Source organism: Hipposideros armiger, unplaced genomic scaffold (assembly GCF_001890085.2).
Source record: "Hipposideros armiger isolate ML-2016 unplaced genomic scaffold, ASM189008v1 scaffold_2058, whole genome shotgun sequence".
In the NCBI taxonomy this organism is placed as follows: Eukaryota; Metazoa; Chordata; class Mammalia; order Chiroptera; family Hipposideridae; genus Hipposideros; species Hipposideros armiger.
This window is the reverse complement of record NW_017733406.1, coordinates 12586-25907: the sequence shown is the minus strand read 5'-3', so window position 1 is coordinate 25907 and position 13322 is coordinate 12586. Positions and strand designations below refer to the sequence as shown.

Genomic DNA, 13322 nt, shown 5'->3' with positions numbered 1-13322 from the left:
GTCAGGATCAGGATCATGTTGATTGTCTATCTGCGTTTGCAGTTCCTTGGCTAAGTCCTCAAATTCATAGAATGCAGCAATAAGTGGCTCAAGACTGAAATCATCATCAATTGAGGCCATTGTACCATTTCTTATAATATTACTGATATTCCGAAACATTTTAATAACAATTTGAATATTATCGTTTGATTCTTCTATGTTAAAGAGGCCCCAAAATATCGATAGAGCTTTGGCATTGCATAGGTTTTTGATCACCATAGCATTTTCAGACAAATTCAACAGCATTTTCAGAACATGAAACTTTGTTGTTGCATTTCCTGTGACTATCAGGGAGAGAAACCCAGACATAAAATTGGCAACCAGTGTGTGATAGTCAGTAGGTGTAGTGAGGTATCTAAGCAGCCTTAATCCAAGCAGCTGCTCGGGGCAATTCACAGTCTGTGCAAGGGTTTCCTCACACACTTGACATATGAATGTCTCAATCATGTTAAGATTAGGATATGGTGGAGACGTGAGAATCACATTTTCCAAAAACTGTGTCCTAACTCGGGAGGAGGGATAATTGAGCAAGGTTTCAATAAGTGAGACAACACCCGAATCCTGAATGAAATCTCGGGTAAATTGAGAAGCGCTTCTCGTACCCATTGCGATTTTAGATATTTCCTGAATAAAGGGATCTCGGATTTTGTCCATTAACAGAAGGAGTTCTTCAAACTCTCCAGAACCAATTTTAAGTTCACACTGGATGCAGCTGCAGGACCAACTCTCAGGCTCTGCACTCTCCCTGGTCCTAAGGTGCTCCCGAATTTCCCTGACTGACCTGTAGGACGGCTCACACTGAAATGGGAACTCAGGGTCAGGCTGATGGGGCTGAAGCCCCGATTCCTGCTCTTCCCCTTCTGGGGTGAGATCCGCATTCTGGGGCTTTCCCTCAAACAATTTGGCGAATGCAGCTGCTGCTGCTTCTTTTGAGAATCTGAAGGGGCTTGGGGAGGGGAAACCAACCAGATAAGAAGGACCAGGTTTGAATTCAACAGTGACCTCTTCCCAAGTTTGGGGCCTGCGTGATGTATTAATTTCCTCAGCTGAATTGCTGAACCTGGGAGTAGCCTTGTACACCGGATTGGGATTTAGGTCAAAGCAGGCCTCATCCCTGTCCCAGAAGCAGGACCCAAATATGTCCTCCTCTTCAGACTCTGGCCTGGTCTCTTCTCTGGCCACAGCCCCCAAACTGAATTTTTCCTCAGTTCCGAATGAGAATCCACCAATGGCCCCCTCCTCAGCCCCTGGCATGGACTCAAGGATGGCCGAAGCCCCAGCCTCCATACCGGCCTCTTTCTCTTCCCAGAACCAGGACCCAATAATGACTTCCTCCTCAAACCTGGGCTCCTGTTTGTCCCTATCACTGTTATCAACATCTTTCTGGGCCCTAGACTTCAGGACAGTATTAGGCTCTTCCTTGTCTCTGGGCCTGAATCTACTATTGGCCTCTTCTCCAGGCACAAACCAGGACTCCTTAAAGTACTCATCTTCAGACTCGGGTTCAGAAACCTCCTCTGTCTTTGTCCTGAGCTTGGACCTAACATTTGCCTCCTCTCTGACTCTGGGCCTGAATAAGGGATTGGTATTTTCTCCAGCCCACAAGCATAATGGGTTGCCAGACTCCTCCTCAGATGTAGACCTGGAATCAATATAGGGATCTTTCTTGGATCTGGGCCTAGACCTGGGGTTAGGCTGATGTTTGACCCTGTGCCTGGACCTGGCATTGGCCTCTTCCCTGGGCCAGGATCTGATATTGGCCTCTTCTCCAGCCCAGAAAGAAGACACTGTAGAGGTCTCATCTGCTGACCAGAGTCCAGATTCATTAGAGCCCTCTGCTCTGGCCCTTGGCGTGGGATAGCACCAAGACCCGGTATTCATTTCCTCCCCTGATCCAAACCAGGGTTGGATTCCCTGGGAGCCAGGAAAGGTCTTAGCGTCCACCCTGATCGGTTCCCTATCTACAGACAGGGCCATAGGTTTAGCATCTGACCCACACTCAGCACTGACCAGTGGCCAGGCTACTGCATTGGTCTGGGTCAGGCCCTCTGTTTCGGACATTGCCTCAGCCCCAAACTCAGTCTGGGCCCAATCCTGGGCTTCATCCTTGGGCCTTTCCCCAGGGATTGCCTTGGCTTCAGTTTTAGGACATGCCCTACCTAGTGCCTTGGCCTCAGTTTTGGGCCTTGCCCCAGATATTCTCTGGATTTCAGTTCTGGGCCTTGCCCCGGCCATTGCTTGGGAATCAGTTTGGGGCCCTGACCCAGCCATCACCTGGGACTCTGCTTTGGGCCTTGCCCCATTCATGGCCTTGGACTCAGTTTTGGGCCTTACCCCATTCATACCCTTGGACACAGTTTTGGGCCTTGCCCCATTCACAGCTTTGGATGCAGTTTTGGGCCTTGCCCCAGGCATTACCTGGGCCTGGGTCCTAACCTTGGATCTGACCACCATCGGGACTTCATTCTCTCTCTCAGACCCACCCCCAACTTCTTCTCCAGCCTTCTTTTCAGGCTTGGCCTGGGCACCAGGCTCGATCTCAGCCCCACTCATAGTACCAGTTACAGAGAAGACGCAGTTAAATACCAGTACCACAGTCCCCACCTCCACCTGTCACAGATCTGTCACAATTGTGTATCTTCACACTCTGACCTTTCGGTGATTCAGGTGATAGAGTCGGAAATAAGAGTTAGAGTCAATCACCAGTCCAGCAGTCAACCAGCTTCCTTCCCAAGACCAGCCTCAGCCAATATCACAGACAAGAGTGCAGAAGAGGCACAAACAAGCAGGGGGAGGATGGGTGGTTTCCAGTTGGGTGCAGATCTGTCAAGGGTGGTGGTCAGCAGCAATTCCAACTCCACCAGAGATGCCACTGGAGGTGGATCTAGGGAGAGAGAACATGGGGCTTTGAGTCTCTTCGAACTGTGTCACTCCATGCCTAGACTCACACACACAGAGTAGACCTTGGATTCTTGATGGGGCTCTTTGGCTATTAGAAAGTCTCTCTGTCACACTCATTTTGCCCATAGCTGCTGCTATTTGACCTGCCCCCAAAGAGGTGTGAGGTTGGTGGGAGAGTATGTTGGCAATGGCAGAGGCTGAGGAGTCCTGAGACTAGGCCTTAATCACTGTTTGGCCTGGGGTGGTCTCCACTACCCTACCCGAAGTTGTACACACTCTCATACAGACCTGCTTGGATGTGATGCAATGTCCCACTCCTTGCTTTGTTCCCGTGGTACCAGTTACACCCTAGAGAAGACAGCAGGCCATCCCATGGACAAGGAAACTACAGGAGAAAATGGAGTCTGAGTGCTTGGTTGACAGGCAGACACCCTGACCCTTGACGCAAACATCTCTCTTTTTGTTTAAGGGTCCAATTTGCCTAACCTTTCCTGTCTCCTGATTCCTGAACTCAGGTCTTCTCCTCCCTCTCACAGCCCAATCCACGCCTGCCCCAATACTCCTAATATCTCATGTAGGAAATGGACAAGGGATGCTGGGGCAGTGTGCAAAGCTGGCAGAGAGCAAAGACCTGCCATGGTCTTACTCTGTCGCTGTCCCCTGCATTTCCCGCTTCTCACCAACCTGTAGAGAATTGAGCCAGTGTCTTCCTCCTTTCCTTCCTTGCAGAAGTGACCAGCCTTAAAGTAAGCCTAGGGACAAACAGATGAAGAGAAAACACAGTGAGGAAACCATGGTAGCAACTGAGAGCTTGATGGACAAACCAACACCAGTGATGGGAGTCCACATGTGATTCGTCTTTCAACATTCAGCATCTTCTTGATAGAATATTCTCGTTTTACTATGGCCCTCTGTTTCAGGGCTCCAGATAACGACATCTTTTCTTGAAGTCACAGTCTGCTCACTGCTCCCTTCTTCAAGTCTGAGGATTCACTACTAGGTGCACCACATCCCTTTGCCTTGGGCAGCATAAACTGGGGGAAGGGCGGCCGCATGTTCTAGAAAACAGGTTGTGCAGTGGTACTTGTAATTATGACTTCCATCTCACCCTCACCTCAAAGCCCATCTTTTCCTACCCCCAATTATGGCTGGAGGTAAGGGAGTCAAGGGAAGTGCTTGGGAACTGTCACAGAGGGAACTTTTAGGATTTATTCCTGGATGCCATACCCGCTCTGGTCACAGTCACTCAACCACAATTCGGGTCCAGTCAAAGGCGGCTGCCCACCCCCCATCCCCACACACCTGCAGAAATCCAGGTTATTTTCCGCTCCAACTTTTTCTCAAGCTGCTCCTCGGCAGGTGCACCCCGCCGCCTGAAATCGCCAACCTACCGCGCAGACAGGACACTCTGGCACCAACGAGGCGCCTGTGGGAAGGGACAGGCTCCAGGACGCGCGGCCCAACAGGCCCCTTTCTAGATTCAGGGCCCGGGGTAGCCAACGCCCCCGAACTCGCACCCCCCAGTGTAGCTCCTGCTCCGCCATTTCTCCAACAGCAGCCTCCCCCCCACCCCGCCCTCTCCAGGAGGCAGGCTGGGGAGAGGCTGGAGTGGATTCCTTCCACAGCATCCCAGGGAGCCTCTCAGGCCACCCTCTGGGCCCTGTGCCGGGCTGCAGGCCCTTGTCACTGCATACTCCACCAGTGATCTTCAGGATCTGAGTACCTCTCTCAGGGACTGGCTTCGATCGGGTCTCCATCTCTCCCAGGGTCAGAGTTCAGGTTGCAAGCTGCTCCAGACTGGGGGGCCACCCTCCACCCCCACAGAACCCCCACTTTCCTCTTTCTAGGCTCAGGGTCCAGGTGGTTTGCCTCTCTTCTTCTAGGAGCTCCTCATTCAGAGTCCCAGTCATGCTATTAGGTATGTTAATTTCTGAGGCATTGCATTGACAGAATGAAGGAGGTAAAATAAGAATGGACAATTACCAAGAAAAAAAATGGACAACTACAATTTTGAGGACCTATTTGTTGCCACATGCTATAGGTTGTCATTTTCACATTTTTGTCTTTTCAAATCCTCAAAGCAATGCTCGGAGGTGGACATCATTACTTCCTTTCTACTCATGGGAAGATACTAAGGCTCACATAGCAGAGTACACACTCAAAGAATTTTAGGGAGGCGTCAAATGGACACAGAAGCCAACTTCTGTGCTAATGCTGGCCAATTCTGTGACAATTTGACCATCAAAATGCATATTCATAATGTCAGATGGTATCCCTTTGAGAAAAGGAGGAATCTATGAATTATGCTAATATAAATAAGTACATGAATAAATAAATAATTGCTGGGGAGAAGGGATAGCTCTACCCAACATTTAAATGTCAATTTATAAATCTAGGAGGAATGACAGATTTACAAAAGCAACAGTTAACAATTATCATAGTAATGAGTGATTCAGGCAAGAATCATGAATGAATTTTTAGATTGTACCAAAACCCCACAGCAGTCACTGAGTCACCACTTTACCCATTTTGGGCAAGGAAAGCTGGGAAAAAACAAACAGCAACCATCCTGATTAGTTTCCTAATGCACGCTAGGAATTGAGCAGGACTGACAAAACACACAGTAATTAACCTCCAATACTCCTCATGATAAATATTCCCCACAGATTTACCAGTACACACACACACACACACACACACACACACACACTTATACACTCTCTTTCTGTTTTTTCCTTGCCATCGAAGAATCCAGGATCATTGAGGCGGATTTGTTTGAGAATAAAGAAGAAAATTCCACAAGTCAATTCAGACTACTCTAATAAAGTTTAAAGCTACTAAACTATTTTATTTCAGGGACTGATTTTCTAGAGTTGACCTGTTGACTCTCTCTGGGACATTTTTCTCCCTAGTTTCAGTACCTTGCCAGTAATATCTAAAAGCTGATAAGAAAATCTAAGCAAATAAGTATTGTGTTGGTAGATTTTATTTGTCAACATGGCATGGCTACAGTGCCCAGATATTTGATCAAATATTATTATGGATGTTTCTGTGAGAGTGCTTTTAAATGAGATGTACATTTAAATGGGTGGACTGAGTGAAGCCTCAGCTCCCCATAATGTGGGTGGGCCTCATCTAATCAGCTGAAGGCCTGAAAAACAAAGGAATGGACTTACCTGAGCCTCAGGGAATTCTGCCAGGGGACAGCACTTTGGACTTTATCTAAAGCATCATCCCTTTGTGGGTCACCAGCAGACTGTCTTCAGACTCCAAAGGTAACTCTTTCCTGAGTCTCCTGCCTGCAGACCTCCACCATCAAATTTTGGACTCACCAAGCCTCCACAGTCCCATGAGACAATTCCTTAAAATAAATCTCTATCTATATATAAACATCCTATTGGCTCTGTTTCCCTGGAAAACCCTGACTAATACTCATATTAAGCATCAAGTAACATTTCCATCCTAGGGTATGCTGTGCTTTCAACCAAAAAGATATCCCAGCAACATCTGGTTGGTTACTGACACTTCAGTGAAACTATAATACCTGCATATTGTAATAAAAATGCTTGCATCAACAATAGCATTAAAATGTATGAATTACACAGAGGTAATCTATGTAGCACATCTATGTCCACAGAAGTACAAGGGCTGTACTCTGAACACCGTAAAACATTGCAGAGAGAAATTAAAGAAGGTCTAAATAAAAAGAGGGACATTTCACTTTCATGTGTCAGAAGACTCAATATTGTTAAGATGATGCTTATTTTCCCCATACTGATCTATAGATTCAATGCAATCCCAATAAAAATCCTAGGATACATTTTTTTACTTATTCTAAGAGTCATGTGGAAATGCAAAGAGCCCAGACTCTGAAAGACAACTTTGAAAAAGAACAAAATTGCAAGATAAGCACTACCTACTCATTATAGATCTATAATAATCGAGGCAGTGTGGTATTGGGATGAAGGTAGAAATATATATCAAAGAAACAAAGAGCCCAGAAATAGACCTATACATATATGAAGAAATGACTTTTGACAAAGCTACAAAGTCAATTCAGTGGAGAAAGGATAGTCTTTTCAACAAATGGTGCTGGGACAAAGGAACAAACATATTGATAAGCACAAACATAAACTGTGATCTATCTATCTTACCATATATAAAAGTCAACTCAAAATGAATCACAGGCCTAAACATAAAAGCTAATACTATAAAACTTCTGGAAGAAAATGCAGGAGGAAAATTTTATGACCTCAGGTTAGATGAAGATTGGTTAAATATACTAAAAGCAAAATCAAAACCATGAATGAACAGGTTGATAAACTAGACTTCCTCAGCGTTTGAAAAGCTCTGTTCTTCCAAAGACTCTGTTGAGAGAATGAAAACACAAGCCACTGAGAAAAAATATTTGCAAATCATATATCTGATAAAGGATTTGTATCCAGAATAAAAAAGCTCCAATAGGTCAGTAAGAAGAAAACAGACACGCCAATAAATAAGTGAGCAAAAATTTGAACAGATACTTCACCAAAGAAGACATACAAATGTCAAATAAACACGTGAAAAGATGCTCAACATCATTAGTCATTAGGGACAGGTAATACCCTACAGCCCTCTGAGAATGGCCAAAGTTGAAAAGACTGACCATGCCAAGTCTTGGCAAGGATGGGGAGAATAGAACTCTCAGACACTGCTAGTGGTAAACAAAAATGGTACAGCCATTTCTGGAAAACAGTTTAGCAGTTTCTTGCAATGCTAATCTTAAAACTATCATATGACCCAGCCATTGCACCCCTAATTATTCACCTAAGAGAAAGAAAGCATATGTCTAAGCAAAAACTTATGCACAAATGTTCACAGCAGCTTTATTTTACAAAAGCCCCAAATTGGAAACAATGCACATATCCATCACCAGGTGAATGGATAGAACAAATTGGGATATATCCATAAAATGGAATATGAGTCAACAGTAAAAACAAGGAACTATTCATACATTCAACAAATGGCTCAATCTAAAAATAATTAGATGAGACAAAGAAGACAGACATAAAAGAATATACACGGTATGAGTTAATTCACATAAAATTATGGGAAAAGAAATCTACGCTATAGTGGTTACCTGGGATTGGGTTAGGGTAACATGGAGAGGGAGGTGGGAGAGGTAGTTGGGTGTGTTACAAAGGGACACAAAGAAGGTTTTTTGAGGTGATGGATATGTTTATTACCTTGATTGTAGTATTGGATTCACAGATATACATATATGCAAATATCGTGGCTGCCTTGATGTCCTGAATTGATCCAAAACGTTTACCTTTCATAGTCATTTTGACTTCTTGGAAGAGCCAGCATTCACATGGTGCCAGATCCAGTGAATAAGGTGGATGAGGACACACTGTAATGTTTTTTATTTGACAGAAATTGCTATATACCAGAAGTGATGTGTGACATGGAGCCTTTCCATTGTGATCAAGAAATACAGTGTATGCTGCTACCGAGGGCCAACCAACAGAAAGGCAGGGATCTTCAACATGGGAAGAAGTGTGTAGAACCCTAATAACAGTGTGTGACAAGTTTCAACTCGTTCGGTGCAGTCAGTTGTGTGTGAAATACGGTTAAGAGAAGGTATGTTTTAAAGTGTGCCGTAAATCATCCTCCATCATGACAATGCTCCATGTCACACATCGCTTCTGGTATATGGCAATTTCTGTCAAATAAAAACTACAGTGTGTCTTCATCTACCTGGCACCGTGTGACTTCTGCCTCTTCCCCAAAGTCAAAATTATTCAGGACATCGAGGCAGCCCCCACAGCGCAACTAAAGACACTCACGAAAGAGGACTTCCAGAACTGCTTCAGAAAGTGGCAAGAACAATGGGATAAGTGTGTTTGAAACAAGGAGGAGTATTTTGAGGGGGATTAATGGCAATGTGTCTTTTATTGCAGTAATTTCTTTTTACTTAAAGATTCACCATATTGTTTGATCCCTGTATGTGTGTGTCAAAGTGTATTACAGCATATACTTTAAATATGCACAGTGTATTGTATGTGAACCACACCTCAATAAAGTATTGGAAATACACTTATATAATAATTCTGTGATACGGTTAAATTAATCAGGTAAAATATTTCCACGATTATGCTCCTGTACTATTATATTAACAGATACACATTATGCCTTATCAAATTGGTCCACACTACATGTAACCAAAATAGTTATATTCATTTGCAATGAAATATATCCAAATATTTAGGGAAAGTTGGTGTCCACGTCTTTTTGAAATAAAGAAATAAAAATACTATATCCTAGGAAAATATTCAAAATGATACTTAAGAGGAGCAGCTGGTTATTTGGGGGAATGTGGCTGAGTATCATTATAATAGGGCAAAATCTAGAGTAATAAATATATTTTTAAAATATTAAGTTCTAGTAATTGAAATTTTAAACTAACACTTGAAAAATGTCTGCCTCTCTAAAATATTTAATTATATAATAAGAAAAATGAAAAGATGGTCGCCAGGGAGAAATCCACATTACAATGTCAAATAGCTAGGAAGATCTAATAACTGACTGTTTGCACACCTGTGACGGTGACCCTATACCTTCTATTTTGAGATGTAAACCTCTGATTTAACTTGATTTAACAGTGGTTTGGCTTGGGACTTTTGAAAGTTTTTTTTTTTTCCTTTCTTTGCTTTCCTACCTTCTCGCCAAACCTTGATGACTCTGTTTACTGTACATTTCCTATGCATACCAGTTCTAATGGTTCTGTTTACTTTGGGCCTGTGCCTGGCCCAGTGGCTTGGGAGAGGTTTTTGCTCTGTATGGGATCCACTTCTGACCCTGAGACAGACCAGCCCCTGGGAAGCAAATGCTTTTTCCTGGAGGTATCTGGCCAACTTCTCCTTTTTTCTTTGTGCGGCATCTCTGTACATGCCTACAAAACCTTTTGGTGGTATTAAGGGAGGGAAGGCAGTCTTTGTAACAAGGAGTCCACTGTCTTCCCTTAATGCTGGCATTTTGGAATAAACCTGTTTTTCTTTCCACCAACCTCACCTCTTGAGTTTTGGCTTTCGTGCAGCGAGCAGCCAGACCTTTTACACAGTAACACACACATCTGAAATATACAAGGGCATCGCTGATCATTACTTATACAGTGAGAATAATTTAGGTACATTTATTGGAAATGCATGTTAAAGACCAACTTCGTTCTCCAACTGGACAATGCATTGCTTTTCTACTCCTCTCCACCCCCCACCAAAAAAAAAAAAAAACAAGAAAAGACTTCTCTAAGGTGAACCTCGGAGCTATTACAAAGTGTATAGCCTTTGTAATATGTAAAATGTATGATATCATTAGTGTGTTCAACCAATCCTGAGGATTGAGGATGGTAGGCACAGTGAAAATGTAGGATTGGCCAAACAGCACAGGCTTGCTTCAGCACCTGACCAGTGAAATGGGTTCCTCGATCACTGTGGAGTTCAAGAGGAGTTCCCCAAGTAGGAATAATCATTTCTAACAGTACTTTTGCCACTGCAGACACATTAGCTTGTCTGCAAGGGAAAGCTTCAGTCCAGTGAGAAAACATATATATCATAACCAAAACATATATGTTTTCATGACATGGGGGAGCTGTATAAAGTCTAGTTGCCAGACCTCAAATGGTCCATTTGGCAATTTAAAATGTCAGGGGTAGTGTGAATAGGCTTTCCTGAGTTACATTTTGGACAGGTAGGATACCTGAGGCAGGCACTTTTTGCAGCCTTATTAATATTTCCCCACCAATATTGCTGCATGAAAGCTACCATTTTGTCAGTTGACCAATGGTTCAATGCATGTACAGTGGTTAAGAGTGGGAATTTTAGGCTTTCTGGTAGGACTGGGTTGTTATTTGGTTCAAACCAGAGTCTCTTTTCCTTATTAAACCAGCAATTGTTAGATTTCCAGTTATGTTTTTCTTCTTCAGAAGCTGATTGTTGGGCTTCTCTGGCCAGTTTTTCTAAATTATCAGCTGGAGAAGCTCCTCTCTGGACCATGACAGAGGTTTGATGGCTAGTGATATCTTTAAGGGGAGCATTTTTAGCAGAAATGTCAGTCAGGTGATTTCCTTTGGCCTCCAGTGAGTCAAGTTTAGAATGCCCTGTGATCTTAATAATGCCTAAGGCATCAGGTAAAAGTATAGCGTACAATAATTTCTGTACATATGGACCATTTTTAATTTTATCTCCATTGAAGGTGAGGAAATCACTTTGTTTCCATAACATTCCAAAGTCACGGCCACCCCAAAGGCATATCTGCTGTCAGTGTAAATGTTGACAGTTTTACCCTTTGCTAAAATGCAAGCTCGGGCAAGGGCATACAATTCAGCCTTCTGTGCTGAAGTGGCCAGAGGCAAAGGTGCTGCCTCAATGACTTCAGAAGGAGATACAACAGTATAACCAGCGCAGTACTTACCATTGTCGTTTCTTAAGTACAAACCATCAGTAAACCATGAGAAATCAGCTTTACCCAGAGGAGCTTTTTGCAAATTGTCACGAGGAGTTAAAAGGTGATTTGTTAATGTCAGGCAGTCATGACGGGCTTCCTCAGTCTCAGAAAGAAGAGAAGTAGCTGGATTAAAGTTGTTACAATATGAGAGGGTTATACGGGAAGCGGTTAACAAAAGGATTTCATAGGAAGTAAGACGGCTGACTGAAAGATGCTGGGTGTAACGAGAATTCAGGACAGCTTTTACTGCTTGAGGCACAAAGATGGTTAGAGGGGATCCCACAACCATCTTTTCTGTGGCCTAAACCAGGAGGGCAGTGGCAATAACAGCTCTGAGGTAAGGGGGGTATCACTGAGCCACAGGAACCAGTTGTTGACTATAGTATCCTAGGGATTTATATTGATCCCCATGTTTTTGAGCGAGCACCCCAAAGGCATGTCCTCCTTTTTCATGCACAAAAAGGAAGAAGGGAATCTGGTAGTTAGGATGCCCAAGAGAAGGTGGGTTTATTAAACTCTCCTTCAAAGCCTTAAAGGCCACGTCACCCTGTTCTTCCCATGAAATTGGGTCAGGACTGTCATTCCTTAATAGGACAGAAAGAGGTTTTGCTACAAGAGTAAGATTTGGGATCCAATTCCGGCAGTAGCCAACTAGTCCAAGAAAACCTCATAATTGATGCTTAGTCTTGGGCCACAGGATACTTAGAATGCCATGAAGCCTGGCTAAATCCAGGCACAGGCCATGTTCCAATATTAGGTGTCCCAAGTATTGAACTTGAGCTTGGACAAATTGTAATTTCTCTTTAGAGATCTTATGTCCCTTTAAGGCCAAGAGTGTCAGCAAATGGATGCTATCATCCTGCGACAAAACCTGGGAAGAAGAGCAAAGAGGTAAGTTATCTACATATTGTAATAAGGTGAAACCTTCAGGGAAAGTTATATCGCCCAAATCGGTCTTCAGAATCTGTGACAAATATGAAGGGCTCTCAGTAAATCCCTGAGGCATTACAGTCCAAGTAAATTGCTTTCCTTCCCAAGTGAAAGCAAAAAGGTATTGGTGAGCTTCATCAGCCGGGATGCTAAAAAATGCACTGCATAATTCAATTACTGTAAAGAATTTACTTCCAGCTGGAATGGATGCCAGCAGCATATGAGGGTCAGGAAAGACAGGGTGTCGAGGGATAACAATGTGGTTTATTGCTCGGAGGTCCTGGACAAACCTCCATTCTTGTCCCTTTGGCTTTCTCACAGGTAGGACTAGTGTTACAAGGACTAGTGCAAGGAATAATAAGACCCTGAGTTATGTAGTCTTCTATTATGTGCTTTATACCTTGCACAGCCCCTTTACTTACAGGATATTGATTAATTCTGGGCAGAGGCTTTGAAGGATCAATTTGAACCTTGATAGGAGTTGCACTATGAATCCTGCCAATATCAGTCAAAAAATTTGCCCATAAAGAAGATAGTAGTTGGTCTAATAGGGACCACTGATCAGTACTCTCAGATTCAGTTACTGTACTGTCAGAGACAGCACAAACAAAAGATGCTGCAAGGTCATGTATTCACCTGATTGGTTATTTTGATGGTTACCATCAAACTCTAACACTATTTCTCCTTTTCGAGAAAAGGATATTCCAGCATGATAGTTCTCTAGGAAGTCTCTGCTTAATAAATGGGTAGGGGTAGGAGACCTAAGGAGAAAACAATGTTTACCTCTTAAGGGACCTAGACAAAAAGGAATAGGTTCAGATACATGAACCTGTTGAGGTTTATTTGCAATCCCCACTATGTGAAATGTTTTATTACTCCGAGGCAGGGCCATTTTGTTTATAACACTGGGGTTGAGCACTGTGAGGGTGGCACCAGTGTCAATAAGAACAGAAATAGTTTCCTCCCCG

At 43.5% G+C, this 13322-nt stretch overlaps 1 protein-coding gene and 1 long non-coding RNA gene across 2 annotated transcripts; both read right to left on the bottom strand.

Moving 5' to 3' along the window:
- Positions 1–2868, bottom strand: LOC109378486 (G-protein coupled receptor-associated sorting protein 2-like; the record flags this gene model as incomplete). Its single annotated transcript, XM_019634855.1, has 1 exon — positions 1–2868. A coding segment is annotated over exon 1 (2592 nt), but the record flags the coding sequence as incomplete, so codon positions are not given.
- Positions 2869–3262: 394 nt separating this feature from the next.
- LOC109378487 (uncharacterized) lies at positions 3263–4362 on the bottom strand. Its single transcript, XR_002122997.1, has 3 exons — positions 4243–4362; positions 3625–3692; positions 3263–3325 (listed from the first exon to the last, which is right to left on the bottom strand). It is a non-coding gene; the product is annotated as an uncharacterized LOC109378487 (long non-coding RNA).
- Positions 4363–13322: the final 8960 nt, after the last annotated feature.